The sequence below is a fragment of the Dendropsophus ebraccatus genome, chromosome 12 (genome assembly GCF_027789765.1).
Source record: "Dendropsophus ebraccatus isolate aDenEbr1 chromosome 12, aDenEbr1.pat, whole genome shotgun sequence".
Taxonomy (NCBI): Eukaryota; Metazoa; Chordata; class Amphibia; order Anura; family Hylidae; genus Dendropsophus; species Dendropsophus ebraccatus.
In genome coordinates this window covers 9,392,128-9,408,645 of record NC_091465.1, presented here as the reverse complement: position 1 = coordinate 9,408,645, position 16,518 = coordinate 9,392,128, and the positions used below count along the sequence as shown (strand labels likewise).

The window sequence follows — 16,518 nt, the reverse complement described above, 5'->3', positions numbered from 1 at the left end:
TTATGTTCACCCAAATCTGTTGATCTGAGGGTTGTGGGGGTGGTGGTGGTTTATGTTGGATGGGTAGTGAGGTTGTTTCGGATACTTTCTTCGAGGTTGGTCATTGTTATTCCACCCTTCCCTCTCTACCTTTTTTATTTATTTGAAATATTTTGGAAAACGATGGGATTGGGTACGGCATACGGTCCCCTCATCTTTGGAGTAGCTACTATCTTCAACGAAATAGGATATCTGGTGCATTTTGAGCTTGAGTTGGTGGATTAATGTTGCCACTGTGGTGGTTTGGTGTCCCCGATCCCGTGATTGCGGCTGGTGGCAAGGAGGTGTTATAATTAATACAGTATCTTGTGCGCCAGATTTTGTAGCTCCAAGGACCTTCCCTGTTTTTCTTTAATAATTCTTGCTAATAATTAAAGGATATGGTTATTTATGTGGTTAATTATATGTTTATTTATTTACATGTGCGTTGATATGCTTATTACAGTTACAGGTAATGATGTTTATATATTGATGCATATTTGTTATCTGTAAGTTTGTAATAAACTGTCTGCTGTGGCCAAATTTTTCCAACAGTGACACCTTTCACTATTTCGAGTCGTTGGGCGGGAAGATGGTTGGTGGCGGCATCAGCTGCAAGGTAACGTAGGGTGAGGGTAGGAACTGGATGTTGTAGAGCCTGTCCTCCCAATTTTATCTGGGGGACCAGACTTTACAATACCTGGTCATGACTTTTTGCCTGTTTAGTTTTCATTCTCTAAGCGATTTTGTACTTTGCATTGTCCTCTGTTTACCTTGCTGCCGTCTTTGGCTTTTTGTAATCCTGTTTCTGACTACACATTACTTTTCTGACTTTCTTCTTTCTCGGTTCTGACCTCTACCCATTTTTGGGACTACGCCTTTGTCTGCCGTCATTGTATTTTGCTTGCCCTCTCTGTTGCTGCCCCAGCCTGTGTGGCCGTTCTATTCCGTGTCCTGTCTTTTTGCCTGTCCCTGTTTTGTCCTGTTTTCTTGCACTAATTTTAGAGCAGGGACTGTCATCCAAATGTGGATGGTTGTTCACGATCTCCTCTACAAGTAGAGACAGCATGGGGGTACTAGCTTTAGAGCCCACTTTTCCTGTCTCTTTCTCTCCCAGCACTCTTACAGAAATGTTGGATCTCCTCTACAAGTAGAGACAGCATGGGGGTACTAGCTTTAGAGCCCACTTCTCCTGTCTCTTTCTCTCCCAGCGCTCTTACAGAAATGTTGGATAAAGCAAAAATCATAAAACAATTTCTCCAATTATTTTCTTTTCTAGTATCTTGTTCATAACTGGGTGGCACTGATAAACCAGACTTGCTTTTGTGATTTTATCCTGTTAGGATTTTCTGGTGGACAGGTTCTGATGTCATGTCTTATACTCATCATCTACTCAATGATCCTTGTGGGTAATATGACAATACTAAGTGTTATTAGGATCGACAACCATCTCCAGACACCTATGTACTTTTTCTTGACTTATTTATCTATATTAGACATCTGTTACTCTACGGTCACCCTCCCGGCTATGCTGGTGAATGCCATCACTGGAAATAGGAGGATATCCTTCAGTAGGTGCTTCACCCAACTCTACTTCTTTGTCTCTCTAGGAGGATCTGAATGTCTTCTTCTGGCCGCCATGGCTTATGACCGATACGTGGCCATATGTAACCCTTTTCATTACTCCATCATTATGAATAAGAGGTTCTGCTCATACTTGGTAGGAGGATCCTGGTTTAGCAGTTTCTTGAACTCGGTCCTTCATACCTTGATGACCTCTAAATTGACCTTTTGTGGATCTCGACGTGTCAATAATTTCTTCTGTGATGTCCCGCCTATGTTACATGCGGCCTGCACCGACACTCACACTAGTCAGTTGCTGCTCTACATAGTCAGTGTTTTTTTGGGAATGACGACATTCATATTCGTCATTGTTTCCTATGTACGTATCATCTCCACTATCTTAAGGATACGTTCAGCAGTCGGAAGACGGAAGGCCTTCTCCACCTGCTCGTCCCACCTGATTGTTGTCACAGTGTTCTATGTGACCGCTAACTTCAACTATATCGGTCCGGCACCCGGAGATTCATTCGACATTGTGAGAATGTCCACCGTGCTGTACAGTTTTTTAACCCCCTTGTTTAACCCTGTTATTTACTGCCTGAGAAACCAAGAGGTCAGGAGGGCGCTGGCAAAGGCTTTCACTGGCAAATATCCCAATTTGAAATAAAATAAAGATATTAATCAGCAAAAGGAGAGTATTTATCTACATTGTTGTACATAGAAGATAGAGGACCAGAGCTGTAAGAAATCCCATTATGATGGCGTGTTTCACCATTAGAACAGAGGGGCCTAGTGTTTGTTTACCACCCAACATTCCTCCATGACCAATGGGCCATTTCTGTCTCATTTACAAACTATGCATTTTTGTTAATAGAGGGGAGAGCCAGAGAGTAATAAAGATGTTAGGTCCAAACAGGGCCCCTTCTCTCTCTTTATAGGCCAAATTGTAAGTAGGCTTAGTTTCTAAGTTCTTGTTACATGGATGTTGGATCCTTTGTATGCCCTGTTCAAAGTCCATAAATGCCGTTGTGTCCTGTACTCAGAGTACTGAGGCACGGCTGGGGTTATTACCTTCATCTTGGTCTCTATCACATCTTCTTTAGTTACTTCTGCTTTGGTTCTGATCCTCTGGGCAAGTATCGGCAGTACAGCTGTCAGGGTCCCGGGCTCAAACTAGGATCCAAGGAGGCCTGCCCATCCAGCCACCCTGCATGGAAGCTGCTGTACCACACAGGCAGGAATATACAGTTAAATAATTAGAATAAATAAAAAATAAAATGGAAATACAAAGTGTAAATGAAAAAACACCTATAAATCTAGGACCCAAACAATTATGTAAAGGACCATATCTTATTGTCCCCACATGTCACCCAGACCAAACTACACCAATTATACACATGGGGAACCCAAAATGAAGATTAATAAAATCCAAAAAGCTTTAATTAACAAATACAAGTTTATTAAGTCAATCACAGAAAACAACACTAAAAACAAGACCTGGGGAGGTGGGAGACCAAGTTGCCGGGACAAGTTATTATAAAGTGCTAGTACATCCAGAAAATGTTGTAAAATTTATAATTCATCCAGCATAACGTGCATAATAAAGTGACAGTGCCAGTTGCTACAGTACGCTGATAAGAATCACATGTAAACAGACAAGTCCATATGGATGACAAGAAATTACCAGTCTATAACTCAGGTCCCAGTCCACTAGTCCCCCACCTCACACTCCAACGCCGTTTCGCTCTCCAAGCTTCGTCAGGGAGTAGTGAGGTGGAGGTCCAGGGGTCTTAAATATGCATCCAATAACAGGGATAGGCCATCGAAAATATAAAACACCTGGGCCGTATATTACCTGGCAATCCACTAGCGCTATGCGCGCCACGCCGCGGGCCCGCCGGGCGGAAGCGGAAGTGACGTCAGGCGTGATGACGCCGTCCGGCAACACCGCTCCCTACCCGGCGGTGTAGGGAGCGGTGTTGCCGGACGGCGTCATCACGCCTGACGTCACTTCCGCTTCCGCCCGGCGGGCCCGCGGCGTGGCGCGCATAGCGCTAGTGGATTGCCAGGTAATATACGGCCCAGGTGTTTTATATTTTCGATGGCCTATCCCTGTTATTGGATGCATATTTAAGACCCCTGGACCTCCACCTCACTACTCCCTGACGAAGCTTGGAGAGCGAAACGGCGTTGGAGTGTGAGGTGGGGGACTAGTGGACTGGGACCTGAGTTATAGACTGGTAATTTCTTGTCATCCATATGGACTTGTCTGTTTACATGTGATTCTTATCAGCGTACTGTAGCAACTGGCACTGTCACTTTATTATGCACGTTATGCTGGATGAATTATAAATTTTACAACATTTTCTGGATGTACTAGCACTTTATAATAACTTGTCCCGGCAACTTGGTCTCCCACCTCCCCAGGTCTTGTTTTTAGTGTTGTTTTCTGTGATTGACTTAATAAACTTGTATTTGTTAATTAAAGCTTTTTGGATTTTATTAATCTTCATTTTGGGTTCCCCATGTGTATAATTGGTGTAGTAAAGTGTAAATGAGACCTGCTCGTTGGAGTTTACAAATATATCCATATCCTATATATACAGTATATCCTATATACATAATAATAAATATTTGTATAGGACCAACAGATTGTATGGAGATATACATATCCGTGCTCTCAGTTTCCCGGGCTGCACAAACAATACAGCCCCTTTTGAGCATGCATGAGAGACTCTGTAAGGGTTTACTCCCATGTTACGGACGAGGTGCTACAAAATGGAGTTTGGAGTTCTCAGCATCATGAAAATGCCAGAAGCTCCAAAACAGTTTTAAATGCCTGCATTTGTGTACTGACACTGGCGCGTGCTGACCTACCTTGTATTTTTTACAAGGGACCCATACACCTACAATAACTGTTTCTCCCGGCCCCCAAAAAACACGAGGGCACGGCCTTAAAGGGTACCTGTCACAAAGTTGATGCGTGGTGTGCAGAAGTAGATGCGGCTGGGATATTGGGTTTCCACGTTTTTACAGTATTTGAATTAATATGGCTCGTGCATGGAACTTGGCTGGCGTGGGGCATATCCAAAGCAACCCAATCTTCCAGAGGTGGCTGTGCCGCTCTAGAGACATCAGTCAAAGATACGTTCCATATTTTTTGTTAATGGGAGGGTTCAGACACTTCGGTTGTATGGGGCCCCGAAATTCCTGATGGCGGCCCTGCCCAATCCCGTGGGGAACCCTTAAGGAGTGACACTATCACTCTGACTCCGCCTCAGTTAGGAAATTGTTAACTTTAAAAAACAGGCAACAGTATTCCCGAAATGTGCAAAAACAGTCGGGATGCCCTTCAAAGTGATTTGGCAAACAGCATGCATGGACTTTGCTGGACAGAACGAATCAGGAAAACAGGTGTGATGAAGGAGGCTGGAGGAGTAGCTGTGTTAGGCTGCTGGGTGGTTGTTGAATCTAGACGCCTAGATGTACGGTCTATGAGACCAGCCATACCTTCAAACCTGTTTGCCATATCATCCAAGCGGTCAGTAGAGGTTATGGTAAATAGAAGTGGTCAGTAGAGGTAATAGTAAATAGAAGTGGTCAGTAGAGGTTATGGTAAGTAGAAGCGGTCAGTAGAGGTTAGGGTAAGTAGAGGCGGTCAGTAGAGGTTAGGGTAAGTAAAGGCGGTCAGTAGAAGTAATAGTAAATAGAAGTGGTCAGTAGAGGTTATGGTAAGTAGAAGAGGTCAGTAGAGGTTAGGGTAAGTAGAGGCGGTCAGTAGAAGTAATAGTAAATAGAAGTGGTCAGTAGAGGTAGTCAGTAGAGGTTATGGTAAGTAGAGGCAGTTAGTAGAGGTTATGGTAAGTATAGGCAGTCAGTAGAGGTTATGGTAAGACAGCGAATGCAAATTCTTAACAGTAGTAACAGCTACAGTAATAGTTTGTGATTAACCCCATCCTCGGCGGCCCACCTGTGCAAAGGGAGCCACCCTTCCCGTCACACATGAACTCCCAGGGTTATAGAGTGTACAGCGTCCCATATTACAACAAGGGGACTGAGAACTGTTCATAAAGTCTTTGTTCAACTGCGCAAGTATTTGTTTTAGGCTTCAGCTTCCCCTAATTTTCTGTACACAATAGGAGCAGCGCCCTCTGCTGGTCTGGAGGCAATCCTGCGGCATTACATTATTCCCGTTCTATCACATTAATGGTAACTCAGAACCTCCAAATTGTGTCCAAAACTAGGCTTTTTATGGAGTTCCCCAAATGGGGTCATACTGGTCATTTACAACCTATTATATCTATATTGATAGGTAACCTATAAAAAAAAAAAAAATCATATATTTCATGTAGACTCAAATATTCTTTAACAAAGATTACCAGTAAATTTCTGAAATCCTTCTAGATTAAACAAATTTCCCAGGTCTCATAAGTCATTTGGGTCCCTACAGATCTCCTTAGTCTCCGGTCCCCGGGCTGCTCCTGGCACAGCACTTAGTACTGTGAGTCCTATAAGACAACACCCATTGGAGCTTCATTCAGGCTCAGACTCTATATGTCATATACTACTCTGATGATACATCATAAACTGGTTACTATTTGTGCTTCGAGGATTTGTTCATCAAATGGCAAAACCACCAGGTATATGAAGTGATATACGGCACAGGATGGAGTGTCTTCCCTCGGAGAACTTACATGTAGGGATCAGGGGGTATCATTTGGATAAATCTCATCATGATATAGCAAAAATCAACTCACGGACCATGAAGTGCTGCATGGTGTCGTCAGAATTGTTCTTGCTGTTTATTTCTTTGCATTTCCATTGTTTCCATAAATCTGTCCCAGCGTTATGTTACAGGGTCTACCCCATTACTTACTGCTTGACCCTGTAACAGCGTTATGGCTCTTTTATCACTGATCTCTGGAATATCATGGACATGGGCATTCCAGACTCTTACAAATCATAAAAAAGTAGTAAGCCTAGTATTCAGTAAAATAAAGTAAAAGGGACTTCAGCATATAGGCTGCGGTAGACATTGGCTTATGTCTATACCAGTGGGGTAGAAGCTAAACATGGTGTGGTTCCAGCCATAGCTTATTCTAACACACATTAAAGCAAACTATAACAGTGAAAGTATAAAACGCAGCCGTACTCTCAGTCTACTAATGTGCTACTTTTAAGTCAGTGTTTTCTTTGGCTGGTCTCCCTGATATCAGTGATCTGTTTCTCTTATGGCTCTACTAGGCATTGCTCCCTAGCCAGAATCCTGCTCCACGCTGATGAGGGGCAACACTCCGAAACAGCTGTATGTGGATGGATACCTGGCCTTGGTTTTTCCCTCGTCATTACATTGACTTATAGGGCCACTTAATATGGTGGTTTTGGTGGTTTCCCTACAGGAGCCACCCCTTGGCTGGGTCCTTCCTGAAGGGATAGCTGGCTAGTACTGTGTTTCAAGACTCTTAAATGAGGCTCCATGGGCTTTACTTACATTAAAGTCATGACCGTGTTTTATACTTTTTTTACTGTCAACGTTTGCATTTATTTTGCTGTGTGTGAACATAGCCTCAAAGTTTGTTTATTACATTGCTTTGTGTTGCAACCATGTCAGGATTAGATGTTTCAACCCTTCATAGATTCTTAATTAATAGAAACATAGAAGATTGTCGGCAGAAAAGACTTCCTGGTCCATCTAGTCCACCCTTTTAGTACTTCCCTTCTTATTATCTTACGATATATATATATATATATATATATATATATATATATATATGTTTATTGCAGGCAGGTTACATTCTGTTATTGTAGATTTACCAACCACCTCTGCTGGATGTTTTTTTTCCAAGCATTTACTACTCTTTCAGTAAAGTAATATTTTCTCACGTTGCTTCTGATCTTTCCTCCAGTAACCTCTCACTGTGTCCTCTAAAAATTCCTGATGTCACTTTAGTCTCTATACAGCAGGATCACAATCTCCTCTTCCTACTGGTTATACCTCTAGCTGTACATCCCAGAATACCATTATATATATGGCCCAGCATATGATTTGCTTTCCCTGCAACCTGGTTGCACTGGTGTCAGAAATTACTACCCCTAAATCCTTCTCTTCTGATGTCTTTGCCAACACAAAACTGTTGATATGATACTCAGATAGGGGATTTCTCCTCCCCAAGTGCATTATTTTACATTTGGAAACATTGAACTGCAGTTTCCATTGTTTGGACCATTTATCTAGTAAAGCTAAATCATTTTCCATTTTACTGACACCTCCACAAATATCAACAGTATTGCAGACTTTTGTTATTAGCAAAGAGACAAACCGTATCTACCAAACCTTCTCCTATGTCACTATCCTTACCTACCATCCCTTCTCCTATGTCACTATCCTTACCTACCAACCCTTCTCCTATGTCACTATCCTTACCTACCAAACCTTTTCCTATGTCACTATCCTTACCTACCAAACCTTATTCTATGTCTCTATCCTTACCTACCAACCCTTCTCCTATGTCACTATCCTTACCTACCAACCCTTCTCCTATGTCACTATCCTTACCTACCAACCCTTCTCCTTTGTCACTATCCTTACCTACCAACCCTTCTCCTATGTCACTATACATACCTACCAACCCTTCTCCTATGTCACTATCCTTACCTACCAACCCTTCTCCTATATCACTATCCTTACCTACCAAACCTTCTCCTATGTCACTATCCTTACCTACCAACCCTTCTCCTATGTCACTATCCTTACCTACCAACCCTTCTCTTATGTCACTATCCTTACCTACCAACCCTTCTCCTATGTCACTATCCTTACCTACCAACCCTTCTCCTATGTCACTATCCTTACCTACCAACCCTTCTCCTATGTCACTATCCTTACCTACCAAACCTTCTCCTATGTCACTATCCTTACCTACCAAACCTTCTCCTATATCACTATCCTTACCTACCAACCCTTCTCCTATGTCACTATCCTTACCTACCAAACCTTCTCCTATGTCACTATCCTTACCTACCAAACCTTCTCTTATGTCTCTATCCTTACCTACCAAACCTTTTCAAGTCCAATTTTCAATAATTTTTCTATTAGCTCTTTATGGGGAACGGAATCAAAGGCTTCTCTTTAATATTGATCCCTAAAAGCTGTAAAACTGGCTACGTTATCCAACATGATGTTGTAAAGTGCTTTGGAAGCATCGAATAGGAGCAGCCACACATTTGCTCCACATCTTGTCCCTGAGTAAGCTGTAAATGACTAAATAACATCTTAACATTTATGGACATCAATGGTCTAAAACATCAATGGTTTGAGACCACTTTGGACTCTGGATGGAGGGTAACAACAGAGATTCCATGGTCTCTACTGACTGCGGCATCTAGGGTGTTAGAGTTAACTCTTTTCCTGACCACAGCCAAAACCCCCCATGTATACGGCAGGCTCTATTCTATTTTTCTGTGCAATATTTTAACATGTGTGATTTAATTTTAAAATGTGAACTGGGTTCTATATCTACAGCTATATGTACAGCTCTCCCCCAGCTGTGGGTGCGGCTAGAGGTGTGGGCGTCACACTAATTTATAGGAACATATATAAGATGTCAATGTGTGTATCAGACCCATGCTATGATTAAGATCTTTTAGATCGAAGCATCAGCTGTATTTAAGTTTTAACGGTTGCTTCAATAAAAATTTTGCATTGGACCAGAAGTGCCAGATCCTCGTCTTCCATTGTACCCACGGTGAGCTCACACCTCTGTGCACCTAACGGGGCAGGTACTATGTGCAGGTGTGGAGAGCTGGACTACATTCCTCTTTGGCTCTATTTGGACACATGGATATTATAAAGGTGGGGTCCCCTCCTCAGTTACTCAAAGAGAAAACCAAACAATGTGGCTCCTACTTTCCAAAACCCAATAAAGTCATGGTCATCTACTCACCATGGTCTTTGAGGAAGAATCGTTCAGCCATGTGTAGCTTTGACCAAGATTTCAGCTGATCGCTAGCAGGTCCTTTCTTTGCTAATTTTCCAACAGAAATCTCAAAAATAGTTTTGCAGACTTCCAGGAATGAAACTATTCTCTGCGATGAAGGTGCTAAGGAGAGGAATTATAGTGTTGATGATACTATTGGGTTTGAAACATGACACTTTCACTTACTAGGGACTTCTTCTTCCTAAACACTGACATACTATATGTTCTCCTCATTTACCACCTGCCACCATAATACTGGGGTATCAAGAATGAACTACCAGGATCTATCTTGAATGCTGACCTAATGGTCTAACAATTTAACTCCATGATCGTGTTTCCTCAGACTTGTTGATGGGATCTGAAAACAAGACATTTATGGAGGACTTTATTCTACTGGGTTTCTCCAAAGGACGAATGGCTTGTTCTTTTTTGATTGCTATTGCTTACATTATGGTTCTTACAGTTAACCTGTCCGTGTTTGGTATTATCCAGGTAAATACCCACCTCAAGACCCCAATGTACTTTTTCCTGTGTTGTTTGTCCATCTTGGATGTGTGTTACTCCACGGTCACCCTCCCGGCTATGCTGGGTAATGATATCACTAGGAAACAAAGGATATCTTTTTTTCTTCATGTTTGTTGGAGGAACTGAATGTCTTCTCCTGGCAGCCATGGCCTATGACCGATATGTAGCCATATGTAACCCCCTCCACTATATCCTCATTATGAACAAAAGGTTCTGCTTCTACATTGTGGCAGGGTCTTGTATCCTTGGTTTGATGAATTCCATGTTTCACACCTTAATGACTTTAAGATTAACATTTTGTGGAACTCGCCACATCAACAATTTCTTCTGCGCTGTCCTCTGCTTGTAGTAATACTAGAATGATAGAAATGTTACTGCACATAGACATCGTGCTGCTCGGACCCTCAACGTTTCTAGTTGTGATCACCTCCTATGTCCACATCATTTCCACCATCCTGAAAATCCACTCTTCAGAAGGAAGACAGAAGGTCTTCTCCACATGTTCCTCTCACCTCATTGTTGTCACAATTTTCTACATAACAGGAACTTTCAGCTTCAATGGTCCCAAGTCTGGGGATTCATATAATTTAATCAAAGCCTTTTCTATTGTATATAGCATCCTTCCTCCACTGCTAAATCCCATCATATACTGCTTGAGAAACAATGAGGTGAAAACAGCCTTTAAAAAAAGTTATGAGAAATAACGATAAAATAAAGACATAATAGGCAGAATACTAAATAATTTGGGCATGGTTTGTCATACCCTGGGGAAAAAAACATTTTCATATTGTGAATATTTTCTGATAGGTATGGTGTAGAGTTTGTTCATTCCACAGTCTAACTCATCCCAAACCATCTTAGTTGGGTTTACGTTGGGTAGTTGTGGAGTCCATCACTCTTCTTCTTGGTCAAATAGACCTTACATAGCCTGGAAGTGTGTTTGGTGGTCATTATCTCTGTATGTTCCTGGTTGTGCCGTAGGAGAAATACATTTGGTGATCTTCATCTTGGTGGGTCATCCATGAGTTCCAGTTTAGGCACCACATTTTATAATGGAAGGTTTTAATAATTTTTATTTGGATCTGGATGAGCAATGTAAGAATAAAGTTCTTCCACCCTGCTTCCACTCTGAATAAAAATATTTTTCCAAAAACAAATAGCGAGTGGGAGAGTGTAGGGATTTCCCTACTTGCAATATGGATTTGAGCGCTTCAAAGAGCGTCATATGGCACAAAAGTCACCAGGTGGGATTTTAGGATTTGTTTCCCAACCTTCCAGAAGGATTATATTACTGTGAAGTGCCAGAGACAATAAGTTACACTAGCACCCGATTCAACACATTTAAAACAAGAATCAGATTGAAGGATGTAACATTTGAAGCCCTTTGTTATGGAAAATCCATAGAGCCATCTCTATCCCCTTAAAGGGGTATTCGCCTGAAAACTTTTATTAGTTAGGTAAGTGTAGAAGAATACTTACCTACATTCTGTCATATACTTCTGTTTCCTTTCTTGCTCCGTTCTTAAGCTTGCCGTGACGATTCTCCCTCTCCAATGAGGAAATTAGCTTCTTATCCAGGTTGACTTCGGCACGGCTCCTCTTCTTTTCCTCCCTCCGTTCAACAAGGGGGGTCACGTGATCTGTGGTCAGACTTAGCCAACCAATGAGAGCTAACCCGGCTCACAGGAAACATCCCAATCTGTCATGCTGTTCATCAGCATGTCATGAGAACCATCAGCTCTTCTGAGATGCTGCTTTTCCCTGCTGCTGGTGGGGAAGAGTAGAGAAGAAAAGAAAAGTGAGTGGTGGTGAGTGTCATACATCCTGGCCCCCCACTACACAAGGGTATCCCAGCATCTCTATCCAGCCTCCAGGGTCACCCACGGCCAGCAGCACCCTACTCAGGTGTCTCTCAGCATCTCAACCCAGAATCCCTCCGGGCACTTGCACCAGCCCTCCCCCCTTCACCCCACTCACACAAGTATCTCTAACCAGTTCCCTCTGGTCGCAAATCATCCAAAGTGCAGACCCCCCCTTCTCCCGCTACCACCGACCGACGTACACATAGGGACACCTAGCAACACATCATCCCCACAACCACAAGCTAAAGCTACAGCTGTTCAGGCACAATGGGAGTTGTAGTTGGGCAAAAGCTGGAGGGCCGAAGGTTCCCTATCCCTGTTTTAAGGAAAATTCCTGGAACAAATGTCTAGAACAGAAACAAAATGGATTTTTCATTTAAATACACTTGCCTGAATGGCTTAAATGTTGCCCTGGAATTATTCGCTTTCCTGTAATAATTATTCTTCCTTCTCAATAAGAGTCTCAATGCGCTGAAGTGAGAAATTTTTACGGGGGTCACCACCAAGATCTCGACCACAATTTTTAAGACAATCAAAACTCCTGAGGAAGTTATGGGGAGATACCGGAACGCGGGGGGTTTAGGTGACATTACACCAGGATTGTAGTGCTGTGCATTGTCATATCTAGTGTGTTTATATATTGTTTGTTTATATTATATTTTGTCAACTATTTATGTGCACATTTTCCTCAGTTATTGTTTTGCTTTGACTGCCAGTGCTTTTTACGTCGCTATATGGTCTAGCCCATCCTGGTGTGGAGTGACTTGTACTCTTTTGGAACCCTTGTTGGCATTTCAAATATTTTTAATCATTTGTTGTTGTTCTCTTTGTATTAATAAAGGATGTAATTTATACATTTATATTGGTGTGTGCAATATGTTTTGTGACAAAGTCGCTTTTCTCTTTGGATTCATAGTGCGCAATATAGTCAGTCTGTAAAGAAGGTATAATTCAGAGACTTGGGAGTCTCTACTTATGAAGGTTGTTTGCATCAAGACATGGTTCAAACTATTTCTTCAAGAAAACAACAATGACAATTAGGGCCCTATTCAACGGGATGGTTATGGTTCAAATAATCGTTAACGATAAACGATCCAAACGACCGCTATTGCGAAAGACCTGAAATCGTTCACCCATTTACATGGAAAGATAATCGTTACTTATGATCGTTCTTGCGGTCGTCATGTTGTCGCTATTGCGTTCGTCACTACTGCGAACGACCGAATGACTTCTTATTCAATGCGAACGACTTGCAAACGAGCAACGATAAAAATAGGTCCAGGTCTTATTGAACGATCAACAATTTCTCGTTCGGTCGTTAGTCGTTAACTGCTATTCAACCGAACGATTATCGTTTAGATTTGAACAATTTAACGATAATCTGAACGATAATCGTCCAGTGAATTAGGGCCCTTAGTTTGGTCTGGGATCTATATGTTCTACATAGAGTGTGTGTGGGGGGGCTTTTCTGGAGTCTGTGTTTTATATAAGGGTTTAGTCATGGATCTGTACTTATTAAAATACAAATTTATTTAAACTTAAATTTTTTTTAAAATTAAATTAAAATTAAACTATATATATATATATATATATATATATATATATATATATATATATATATATATATATACATAGCGTATTTGGGTAATTGCACTGCCCGCAGAATATGCATAACATATAACTCTTACTGTAACTTGCATGGTATAAAAATAAAATCCCCCTAAAGTTATGCTTGAGAAGGTCCAGAGTAGGTATGGACATGTTCAGGGGTAATACCTCCCTTTTTGAAGTTTTACATTTTTTAATTTGGTCATCGTTCATACTCCATAACATGTAGACATGGGAAAACGGTGTAATGGACGGTAAGGGGAAGGAGAACATTGTCCACAAAGTAGACCATAAATTTCTGCCCCGACACAGGATGTGAGCAGAGTTTAGCAGCTAAGGCATGTATACATACAAATAGGAAGAGCTGAAAGGACAACCCTGTCTAGTGTAATCAGAAGTGCAAAAATGTTTAAAGCAGATTAAGGGTAGCTTCACACGTACCAGATCTGCAGCAGATTTCACGCTGCGAGTTTGCAGTGAAATCCACTGCAGATCCTGGTAGTGTGAAGTTGAATGGGTCACATACAGGCCCGGACTGATAATCTGGCAGGCCGGGCAAATGCCCGCTGGGCTGCTCAGATTATCAGTCGGAGGGCCGCCGACCAGCCCTCTCCTAAGCATACCACCGGCCGCCGCCATCGCCCTGCTGCACAGGTCGCGGCTGCAGGGAGTTTGTGCGGCCGCTCTGCATCTGCCGTTAGCTGCTTACAGGTCCCGTGATCAGCAGCCCGATGCAGACCGGCCCCGAAGTCTCATAGCTCCAGCCCCGCGGCGCCTGCATCTCTCTCATCTACTGCTCAGTGGCGGGCAGTAACGGATGACGTCACACGTCCGCCGACGAACAGTACATGAGAGAGGTGCAGGCGCCGCGGGGCTGGAGCTATGAGACTTCGGGGCCGGTCTGCATCGGGCTGCTGATCACGGGACCTGTAAGCAGCTAACGGCAGAGGACCAGAGAGGAACAGAGAGGACCTGCTGGATTCGAGGTGAGTATACTTTTGTTTTTTTACATGAATGGGGCCTATAACATATGGCTACGGTTACAGAGGGGGTTCAATACAATGTGGGGGCTGTACAGGGGGAAAATGTGGAGGCTACAGAGGGACACATTTACTATGTGAGGGACAACAGGGGGGGGGGATAATATGTTGGGGCTTTACTATGTGGGGGCTGACTACACAGGGACCTATACTATGTGGGGGGCTACATCAGGGCAGGAATAATGTGTTGCCGCCATACAATGTGGGGGCTGACTACACCAGGACCTATACTATGTGCGGGGCTACATGGGGGGGGGGGGGGGGGGTTAATATGTTGCGGCTATACTATGTGAGGGCTGGCTACACAGGGACCTATACTATGTGGGGGCTACATGGGGGGGTAATATGTTGGGGCTATGCTATGTGGGGGCTGGCTACACAGAGACCTATACCATGTGGGGGGCTACACGGGGGGGGGGGTTAATATGTTGCGGCTATACTGTGTGAGGGCTGGCTACACAGGGACCTATACTATGGGGGGGGCTACATGGGGGGGGTAATATGTTGGGGCTATGCTATGTGGGGGCTGGCTACACAGGGACCTATACTATGTGGGGGCCTACATCGGGGGGTAATATGTTGCAGCTATACTATGTGAGGGCTGGCTACACAGGGACCAATACTATGTGGGGGGCTACATGGGGGTAATATGTTGGGGTTATACTATGTGGGGGCTTGCTACACAGGGACCTATACTATGTGGGGGGCTACATGGGGGGGTAATATGTTGGGGCTATACTATGTGGGGGCTGGCTACACAGGGACCTATACTATGTGGGGGCTACAAAGGTAGGATATACTTTGCAGGGTACAAAGGGGGAAGGGCTATACTATGTGGGGGGGGGCTATATTATGTAGGACTGCACAGGGCATCTATATTATGTGTGGGGGGCTATATTATTTAGGGGCTGCACATGGGGACCTGTGCTCAGTGGGACCTATGGTATATGGGGACTGCTGCTCAGGGGAGCTTACTATAGGGGAGCATTGAAGTCGCCTATATAATGACATAGCACAGAGAGGGTCTAATACTATATAGGCACACAGAGCTGCCTGACTACTATTTGGAGGTGCATATTGGGCCTGATTGCTTATGTAGGAGCACAGAGGGGGCACTGTTACTGTGTAAAGCAATGGGCAATATAGGGTTATGATGAGGTATAAGGTTAGGATGATGCTGGAGCATGGAGCCTAAAGTGTTTGTCTCACAGATTCTGGGAAGACAAGTCATGGCTGAAAAAATCTTCATGATGGGCTGAGCCAGATGGAAAGAAAATGAAAAAACACAACTTTGACTACCAAAAACGTCACTTATGATTCATGTAGGAAGACGCCTCCTGTAAGTCACTGGAAGTAACTGCACGATAATCACTTTTTGGGTGCATTTACAAGTACAGGATCTGCAGCAGATTTGATGCTGGGTTCCGTCATTGAGTAACAATGATATCTGCAGCACGAAATCTGCTGCAGATCCTGTCTGTGTGAACGTACTCTTAAGGTCTAGATCCTTTGTATAGCTGGATATTTACCTCTATGTGGTCACTGCTAGAGATGAGAGACCTTACAGTAAGTTTAGGTTCACATGAACCCAAATGCTCTGAACTTCATCTCTAGTCAATGCTGAGGTAGAATATTGCATTTTATATGTTGGTGGTATAAAGGGAATATTATTAATAGACAGTACAGCAGTATTATCCAGTCACTGTATGGTGATGGTATTATTTGTCCTGTGTATACTCATTTTATTGGTAATACTTGTGTTCACATAGTGGATTTTCTTCAGTGACAGCATAGTGGTATTAGTCATGTTGTGATGATGGTAGTGGTCACAGTGTTGAGGTATTATCTGTTACTTGTTTACTGTAATAATGGTAGTATCAGTCTCTTTATAATACATTGGTCAGTAACAGTATGGCGGTAATATGT

At 42.9% G+C, this 16,518-nt stretch overlaps 1 protein-coding gene and 1 pseudogene across 1 annotated transcript; both read left to right on the top strand.

The window, feature by feature from the left end:
- Positions 1–610: 610 nt before the first annotated feature.
- LOC138768607 (olfactory receptor 5V1-like) lies at positions 611–2,248 on the top strand. Its single transcript, XM_069946561.1, has 2 exons — positions 611–637; positions 1,298–2,248. Exons 1-2 carry the CDS (start codon positions 611–613, stop codon positions 2,246–2,248), a joined length of 978 nt encoding a protein of 325 aa, XP_069802662.1.
- A 7,660-nt stretch (positions 2,249–9,908) lies between these two features.
- On the top strand, positions 9,909–10,786 carry LOC138768606 (olfactory receptor 5V1-like; annotated as a pseudogene).
- The last annotated feature ends 5,732 nt before the right edge of the window (positions 10,787–16,518 follow it).

Coding starts and splice junctions, on each gene's coding strand:
- LOC138768607 (XM_069946561.1), top strand. CDS start 611: ATGGTTGGTGGCGGCATCAGCTGCAAG. Junction 638..1,297: donor GTGGCGGCATCAGCTGCAAG/GTAACGTAGGGT, acceptor TTTCTTTTCTAG/TATCTTGTTCATAACTGGGT.